Here is a 9721-nt window from a genome sequence, read left to right on the forward strand (position 1 = left end):
GAGAATCAAAAATGATAGAGGAAGTATTACAGGGTAATTTTTTTTTTTTTCTAATAGGTTTGTCAGAGCATCTGTGAGTTTACATATGTTTGTCTTTGTGGGCAACAACTTGTTACGGTGGGGTATAAAGATGTGCCTTTTTTAATTACCAAAAGTTCTCTTTTTGACAATATGTGTTATATATATCCTTCTCAAGAATGTATTTCCACATATAAAAATAATTGCATTTGAAAAGATGTGCTTTTACTTGCATTTTCCAGGTGCTATTTAAAAAATGAGTGTTTACATACGTAGTTTCACCATAAACATCGCTGTGGCAGGGGGTTATGCTGACTCTCCAGGGTGGGAATGTGCTGTTGCACTCTCAGTATGTTACAGTCAATGGTGTAATTTGTCATAAAACTTTGAGTTCGGAAAATATATCCCCTGGAGCACTGCAGATCCGCTGACAGACGCATGATGTTATCCACATCATCTTCCACTTAAAGAAGCCTTCATTGGGACACTCGAACTGGACAGTGATCATTTTGGACTTATTAGGTACGCAGCACCTCTTGTCCAAGCACACCCCACAGAACGTCAGTTTGTAGCTTTGCGTAGTTGAGCATCCCGAAAAAACAAGTTTCTCTGCTGTAGGGAGCTGGAATGTTGGTTGACATGTTTTTCCTTTTGGAATCTAATATAAAACCAAAGAAAAGCCTGAGCTTTTTACACATTGAAAACAGAAACATGGAAGAAAAAACTGCAACATTTACATAGAAATATCTTGAAAATTACTCCTTCTGAAAGCTCTCTTATTTTTGCTTATCAGTCAGCAAATAGAAAACATTTTCCGAGTGACTGAGCACTAGGACGGCACTAGCAGCACTTAGATTTCAGGACACTGTATTTTTTGTTTGAAATTATACATCTGTAGTTTACTATTGCAACCTGAAAGCTGAAGGTAGAAAACAGAGAAGGTAGAAAACACTAACGAGTTATTTTAAAACCCTTAGGAAAAGAATGAAGTTGTTTTATATTAGTAGTTACTAACACATCCATTTTTTCATTACTTCCAATATTTGCATTTTCTATTAGGAAGTCACTTTATATTAGAAAATACCTTTATTGTCTTCGGGATATTGGTCAGACAAGGCTGGATTAAGCATAATCTCTTTTCTTTTTTCATTTCACACTTTCTGTTTTCATTGGTCACTCGGCTGGATATGCCGATGCCGCAGGTCCTGGAGCAGGGTGTCCAGGGAGTAGCCTGTACCAGGCACTTGTTCTTCAAAACTAGCGGCAAGCTTCTGTAAGCTAAGACAGCAATATATTATTTACGCAGCAGAACAGCCCCAAAAGGATTAGTTGAAAATAAAAGGATGAGCGTTTGATTTCCGTTCATGAAGGCGCTTTTGTAGGTAAATCTAAAAATGAGGTGTAAACAAAGTTATACAAAGCCAGCTGAGCTGCCGTTAAACTTTTTTGACAGTGGATGCGCAGATCCTAGCAAGGACTATGAAATTGCATGTGTTGTATGACCCTGCGGTTTAATGGGATGGAAATGTTATGTGGAGAGAGTTATTTGTGGAATTTTTATGAAATGTCCATAATAGAAGAGACACTGGAAATTATTGGAAGCCAAGCATAGCTTGAAAAGGGATGCTGAAAACATTAGTGTTGGTTTCTCTGCAGTTATCGTGAAGGCTTTAGGTTTTGTATCGCAGCGTAAAATTCTCCAGTCACTTCTAGATAGCACCAAAAAGCCCGTTTTCTGATGGATTAGGGCTGGATTAGGTGGAGTACACTGAAAAAAGAAACACAATTGCAGTGCAAAAGTTCATCGTGAAACTGCAAAAAAAACCTGACTATGTGGAAACTGCATTTAGGTAAGAGAACAGGCAGAATTGCAAGGATACCTGGAAAGTAGAGAGCAATTTAAAGATCTCGTTGCAGCAAGCAGATTAAAAGCCTGTCACAGATCTGCAACAAATAAAGGGAAGTTAAGTGTTTGTTTATACTTGGTGTGTTTTTAAAGTATGACCTATGTACATCCCTATGTGTCTAAATTAGGGAAATAGACTTGACAAGGAAAGCCAGAAAAAAGCAAGGGTAGTGAAATGAAACTTAGCGCTTGTTGTTCACACCAACAGAAAAAAGACTTTTCAAAATAGGTATTGGCCCTTTGAGCCATCCATGCAATTCATGCACAAGTTGACAAGATTCTTCTGCTGCCCTGGGAAGGGGACGGGGGAAGGTCTCGCTCAAACAAAATTTCAAAGCGTTTTTCTTCACCGGGAGACAGGGTTCTTTTGGGGGTTTTGCACATTTGCAGTTCCTTGTTTTCTATGTTGTCTGCTGTTTTCAAATACCCCCTTTGGCCCAGAGCTTCAGCTTTGTTGTCTTTACAGAGCTCAGCTGATTGTAGCTTGAGGTATCTCGCTGGAACAGCCATGCCTCTCGCCTGTCTGGAGCACTGTCCTAGTTAGCTGTCCTCCATCAGCTGTGTCTTGGAGAAGGAACAAGTCAGTGGGTTTGTATCACCTGAAGAGCAGCAACCTTCAGCACATACGGCCACCACAGGGATAGACCATTGGGTCCCTGAGCCAACTCAGGCAGGAAGTCTGCTTGGCAGGCTGGGTAGCTTGTCTCAAGGTTGTCTTCTGCAGTTGGTTCAAATTCTTCAGTAAACGCTGTGAGGTGCCAGTGCTGCGCTCTGCTCACCAGAGGAATTACTGAAAGTTGGGCTTCAGCTTTTGGATCCACTGAAACGCTGCAGAGTAAGTGGTTTAATGCTGTTCTCCAGGTAGCTGAATTACCCCCAAATCCAATCGATGTATCTCATGGGGTCGAATAGTTTAGTTGCCATTGTTTTCAATGCGTTCTGTTCTCTCTTTGATCAGATTAGCATTTGAAGTCAGTTGCCTTACCGAGTGCATTTTTATACACATCATTAAGTATATTTCTGTAAAAAAGCTTTAATACTGGTTATAGGTATTGTATCATAATTTTGAAGTAAAGATGAACTTCCTTTTTTACTTTTGCTAACTTGTGTAACCACTGCTAACGTGTTAGAAGTTGTCCAAGCTGAACTTCAGATTTTGTAAGTGGGTCTGTTTATCTGCAGGTTGACATATGTGTGTCTACCTATTTAGTCAGCGGTCTTTTACAAAGAGTTTCTGATAAGTTTTGAGATCCTTTTCTTTTTATTTTATTGATCCATGACGATGATGCAGGCCGTAATTCAAGTTGCTACCAAATAAATGGCTCAGCTTTCTGGTACCCACATTAGTTGTAATGAAGATGAGTTTCACCATGGGAACTTGCGCATGCCCAGGGAAGGAGACCGGCACAAAGGGCAGGGAAGGGCCAGGATGGCTGCTTTTGGCAATGGTGCTTCCTTAAAGTGGAAGAGAGAGCTACAGTGTTAGCAGCAGAGCAAGAGTGAGGTTAAAGGGAACATCAGCCAACATCCAGAACCGCCTGGATGACTGTTGTACGGTTTTGATCAGGTTGAAGAGAGAGGAGATGGGGGAGGCTTGTCCTTGCAGTGACCTGAAACTTTGTGAATCTATTAAAGCTGCAAGGCAGTCCTTATCATTTTCTGCTTTCTATTGAAAGAGGGCTGCAACATGCTAATATATGTGCGTGGGGGAAAAAAAAAGACTCCCCACTGCCACAAAGCAGGAGAAAGTGAGACAGCTCCCAGGCTGTGAAATGGCTGCCCACCAGCAACCCTAATTGGTCTGATCGGGTGAGCAGTAAGCTTCTGCAGAAAGATGGGTTGAAGGTAGCTTTGGCCAATTCCCTGGTGACAGCAGCCAAAAGGCTTTTTGCTTTTCATATTCATCACGTTTAGAGAAAAGAGTCTGTGACCTAAGAGTAAGAGGGGTAATTGGGACAGACCAGTCACCCTGGCAGTGGCCTTCAGCACGAGCTGAGAAGTTGCCAGGGTGCTGCCTGCCTGGCTGCTGGAGCCAGGGACACTAAATGCAGCAAGACTCGAGTAAAGTGCTTGTAAAGAACTTTACTTCTTTACAAGGTAAAGAAAAGTTTACCAGTGTAGCCAGGCACACCTGACATCAGTCTGTAGTTTGTTGATTGAAGCTGCTTGTGCTGTCCCGGGCCGCAGGTGGATTGTCCGGGCTTCTTTCTGCCCGTGACCCTGGCGCAGGGACTTGCTGCTAGTTTTGGGGTGAATACAGGCGTACATCCAATTGCACCACTGACACACAGGCACTTATAGAGTGGGTTAGGTTGGAAGGTCTGCCCGTTAAGATAATAAACTCCATTGAGCTCACATCCTACAGCTACCAGATCTGCAAATGGTAAACAACAGTTACTAACGCAGGAGGAGCAGGTGGTTCCTGCTTACAGATTGCTAAAATGCCATCAGCCCTTTACTGCACCCACAGCTTCCAGTTTTCCCCAGCCCAAGCACATTTTTTTTTATTATTTATGCCCAGTGATAACTGCAGCCGTCTAACTTTAAACCAGTCATCAACGTGTCAGCAAATAACATGCTTACGCGCAATGAACTGGTTTCACTAATGCATACACGGGTAAGTTTAAAGTCAGCCCCAGCCTACTCAGATTCCCCGACTGAGCAGTCGGGAGGACTCAGTTTGGATAAATTGCCTGGCACAGAGCTGTGGGGCACCAGCAGGCGGAGTTTTCCTCCAAACCCATCTGCCTGCATGGTCCCACCCTCCTGGATTTGATGAAGGGAAGGTGAAAAACAACTTACATGCACACACGCCTGTTTCGTACCTAGGCCGGTCGGCCGAGTAGTCACAGTAGAGGCCTTTGTGGGGATCGCAGATGTCTGCTTCGTTGCAGGTCTCTCCCGACTGCTTGGCACAGACCTTACAGCAGCCGCAACCGTCCTTCACCAAGCTTACCCCAGGAGGGCAGGCCGGCACCGGCGGGCATCTGCATGGCCAGTGACAAACCTCCTTGCGCTGGTGGATTTCACTGGTTTGGGAAGGTTTTTCTCCAGGTTTCACTGGTGGGCTGTGGAAAAACTTACACACAGTGGGATATTTTGGGAGCTGAATGCATTGTGCATAGCTGGGATAGGATAAAATGGAGTTGGGATGGAAAAAACTGTGAAGTTGTAGGAAGACGCTTAACACATCTCATTTCACAGGATCCAAAAAGTGAGAGGCTGTAAGGTTTAGGTAGGAGACAGAGGACCAATTTCATCAGTCGCTGCCACTCACTGAGGTGTTGTTCCACCAGTGAGCCTGGCCTACTGCTTGTACAAAACACAATTCATTGGTCTTTCCTTTGCCTTCAATAGAACAAGAGCTGTAGTGGAGCCAAAGTAGGAAAAAAAAGTGTTTTAAAGTAGCAGCTCTGTGGAAACAGACCTGGGAGTCCTGGTGGACAACAGGATGACCATGAGCCAGCAATGTGCCCTTGTGGCCAAGAAGGCCAATGGCATCCTGGGGTGCATCAAGAAGAGTGTGGCCAGCAGGTGGAGGGAGGTCATCCTCCCCCCTCCTCTGCCTTGGTGAGGCCGCACCTGGAGCACTGTGTCCAGTTCTGGGCTCCCCCGTTCAAGAAGGACAGGGAACTGCTGGAGAGGGTGCAGCAAAAGGCTACCAAGATGATTAGGGGACTGGAACACCTCTGTTATGAAGAAAGGCTGAGGGACTTGGGTCTCTTCAGTCTGGAAAAAAGATGACCGAGGGGGCATCTGATCAACACTTGTGAATACTTAAAGGGTGGGTGTCAGGAGGATGGGGCCAGGCTCTTTTCAGTGGTGCCCAGGGACAGGACAAGAGGTAACGGGCACAAACTTGAGCAGAGGAAGTTCCACCTAAACATGAGGAGGAACTTCTTTCCTTTGAGGGTGGCAGAGCACTGGCACAGGCTGCCCAGAGAGGTGGTGGAGTCTCCAACTCTGGAGACATTCAAAACCCGCCTGGACGCGTTCCTGTGTAACCTGCTCTAGGTGACCCTGCTCTGGCAGGGGGGTTGGACTAGATGATCTCCAGAGGTCCCTTCCAACCCCTCCCATTGTGTGATTCTGTGGAAGTAGGCGGTGGGTTTATTTTAAATATTCCTTCCCACAAGCCTCCTATCAAATTAATTAGATTTTGATTCCTCCCACTGTTTGATAGCCAGCCACTGCGCTCTGTGCCACCTGCTGATGGCAAAAGCCTTTTAAAATAGTGAAGCTCTTTTGAGTGTTACTTTTGCTCCAAATTTTGAGTGGCTGTTTGGGAAGGAGCATTATAGTATTTACAAAGTCTCTTGTGCTAGGCCAAAAACTGAATCCTAATAAGGGAGGCCAGTAGTTGTACTGAGCTTAATAGGCCGTTCTCCAAGAGTGTATCTATTTGTATGCGTAAGTGTTCATTAAATCCAAGGCTTACAGGGCAAAGACCTCTAAAGAGATTTGTATCAGCAGCAGGAAGGCAAGATGTAGTCAGAGTTTACTGTTTTCTAGAGTCTGTCTCAGAATTCGTGTCTTTTTTTTTTCTTCTTTTCTTTTTTTTTATTTTTAAGAAAAGGAAGTCCTAAGTAATTCTTGATGGGTTTATTTTTCCAAAGATTAAGTCAGCCCAGAGCGTGAAAGGATCTGTTTGAGATCGCTATGTTCTATCTGCTTTTCTGAAGAACCGCATCTAAAACCTAACAGTTTAGATCTTAGCATTAAATCTTTTTGTGCTGCTGATTTCAGCAGAAATGCAGAGACTGTGATACAGTTATTGGTCGTGGATGACTGGGTCCATAGTGAAGTGGGGGCACACACAGCGCTTGGCCACTAGCACAATGTAGGGCTTGGGAACTGCTCTCATCGGGGAGCTCTGACCGCCCGAAGAGCAAGAGGGAGAGAGAAGATCCAGCCCCTCATCAGGTGCCAGTATCACCATCTAGCTTGTAGAAATTAAAAAATATATATATATAGCCTGTATTTTTTCCGGGCACATCAAGCCTCGTCTATCAGTTTCTCTCCCTTCCTCCAAACTGGGCTCTACTGATGTAGAAACCAGCTCCAGCGCAGACACTAAGGGCAAGCTGGGGAAGGGGTCGTTTGTCTGGGTCTCCTCTCAGTTCAACTTTCAAATGGGAAGTATCTGCAGAATTCAGCATTTCATACGTCATATCCCACGAAAGCTCGCGCAGCATAATTGAGCTGGCCTAATTGCAAGCAGCAGTAAATGACTTTTAAAAGGCTTTTTTCTACCACTAATTTCCATTTTTCATGGTCATTTACAAGTATACTTAAGATATCTTAATCCACAGCTACTAATGAAGCTCCAAAGCAGTAGCTTTCAAGTTCCTTTGGCTGAATGATTTTTAAGATACATATTAATTCACAGAGGCAATTCATATAATAAATGAATATTAAGCAATGTCATGTGGTATTCCGTGCAGCATGCGGGAGATACTCTCCTGAATGTGTTGTTTTGTTAATCATTTGCTGATAGAGGATTTCTTCTAATCGTTTTTACCTAAATGCAGCGATAATATAGAAACAACTATCTTAAGTATACTTATTTTAGGCAGCTAAGCCTTTCCTGTAAACCATAGTGTTAATTTGATGAACGTGTGCATTGGAGTGTAAACCTTCTTAAAGGCTTGTGCTGGAAACAAGACACACAGGTGTTCCTACACATTTAGCAGCATTCAAGACTGCGTGGTTGTTTTAGCAGACACTTTTTTGCTGCTTTTTTTCTTTTAAAGCAGAGTACTATTATTATTATTATTATTATTATTATTATTATTATTATTATTATTATTATTATTATAAATTTGGCTGTGTGCCAGCTATATGAGGTTCTGTGGTTTAAATCAGCTATCGCGTTTCGAAAGGGGTATGTGTAGCAGGAAATAATCTGTGTCCTTCAACCAGTACGTTTAATTTGTATAACAAATTAAAACATGCTGCAAACCTACAGAAATCTACCTAAGCGAGTGATTTTTCTCTCCTATTTTTAGGGAAAGATGTCAACCGAAAGGTGTGGGATTACAAACTTTCCCAGCAAGAAAAACACCATCAGGCAAATATCTGACGGTTTTAACTGTGGAATTACTGAGAAGCTCGGTCTACCTGAAAAATCTTCAAAAATCTATTAAGTTACAAAGAAAACTTAAAGTTTGCTTGTAAAGTTTACAGGCCAAATATTTTTCTAATTCTTGTTTCCCAAAGTTTCTACACTGAAGCAATCCACACCACACAAGCCCACTGCATATTTTTCCTGATCCTATGGGCAGATCAGAAAATGAGACCATTGTGTAGGAGCCCTTCATGTGTTGCTGTTTGTTTTCATATGTTTTAAAGATTTAACAAGGTCTGTATGGCATAAATAAGCAAACAGCAAAAGTAGGCAATGTGTTATTGCAAATGTTCGGTTATCTTAGTCTGGCTTTAAATGCGCAAAAAGCTAGCAGAGCGAGGCAAGCATTTGAAAATTCTCCATCTGACATTCATCTTATCATAAAGGAAAAATAGACTGGGCAAGGATAAAGTGGATTTTCAAAAATAAATAAATAAATAAGGTAACTGGCCTTTGACACAAATACCTTCAGCAAAGCTATCACTTAAAATTTTCTCATAAGAGACAAAGCTGTAACACAGCCCAGGTGCCTTTCTCATTTGCAAAACTAGCGTTAAGTCAGACCACTGTGTACATATATATATATATATTTATATAGAATATGAGCATGGACAAGATGTTTACTTTCTTATTGCATCAGATAGCCATTTGTGGGGTTTTTTTACTTTTTTTTTAATATAAAAATGAAGGTCACTGACAATTTCAGCTTCCCTAAAACCTTTTTTTTTCCCACCAAATCATATTAATGTACAGATTAGAGAGAAAAAAATACCAAAATCAGGACTGATGCAGTAAATAAGCTGCCAATGAAATTTACTCAGGCGTAGGGAATGGCTCCGTATCCTTTCCGAGGAATTTGCATCTCTGAAATTTATTTTGTCATTAAGCAAATAAAAACTTTAAACCGGGACAGGGTGAGGGGAGGGAGAAATCTTTTTCTTCTTTTTAATGAACTTACCTGTTGCGTACAAGGGATGATGAAGATGGTGGGAAAAAGGAGCCACCGCATGTTCCTGCACATTCAGAAGTGAAACTGGGAGATAGGGAACAGGCTGAGCTGTGGCAGAGGAAGCAGTGAACACAAAGCTCTCCTCTGTCTCCCTTGCCAACCCTACTTTCCCCAGCACATGCACGAACACATACACGCATTCACACTTGAAATTCTCCACTTCATACAGAACCAGCTTCACACTGAAATTTCCAACCGATCTTCTTTTCGCTGCCCAGCGCTACAATACAGATTTTCACACCCTGCTTGAGCCCATCCAGCTGCTTCAGCAGATTCTGCCTGACTTAATTGAGGTCGGGTGGGGTGACATCTGATTCTTAAAATCTTGCTGCTGGAAATGCAGTGTTATTTTTAACTTGTCTTTAAGTCCATATTACAGGAATTTCTGAAATCTGAAGGGCAGAGCCCCAAATACGTCTATTTTTTGAGACAGAGAAAGCAGAGTTTCTCGAAATTTCTGATGTATTGTGCCTAGCAGAATCATAGTGTAAAATTTAACACTGTCAGTACATGCTCTTTAAATAGGGAAAGAGATGCTATAGCGTGTTATAACGCTAGTGCATATTCTGCACTGCTTTCTTCCATGGAATCCTAATGGGGAAACCCAATCTATAATGTACTTTTCCCTGTAGTATGCACCTTGTCTTACTGCCGTGCCACC

At 42.5% G+C, this 9721-nt stretch overlaps 1 protein-coding gene across 1 annotated transcript; it reads right to left on the minus strand.

Annotated features, from left to right (window-relative positions):
• Nucleotides 1-212: 212 nt before the first annotated feature.
• On the minus strand, nucleotides 213-9072 carry CCN6 (cellular communication network factor 6). Its single transcript, XM_063331098.1, has 5 exons — nucleotides 9010-9072; nucleotides 4727-5003; nucleotides 4056-4298; nucleotides 1103-1296; nucleotides 213-676 (listed from the first exon to the last, which is right to left on the minus strand). Exons 1-5 carry the CDS (start codon nucleotides 9070-9072, stop codon nucleotides 395-397), a joined length of 1059 nt encoding a protein of 352 aa, XP_063187168.1. The 3' UTR covers nucleotides 213-394.
• Nucleotides 9073-9721: the final 649 nt, after the last annotated feature.

The sequence above is a fragment of the Chroicocephalus ridibundus genome, chromosome 3 (genome assembly GCF_963924245.1).
Source record: "Chroicocephalus ridibundus chromosome 3, bChrRid1.1, whole genome shotgun sequence".
Classification (NCBI taxonomy): Eukaryota; Metazoa; Chordata; class Aves; order Charadriiformes; family Laridae; genus Chroicocephalus; species Chroicocephalus ridibundus.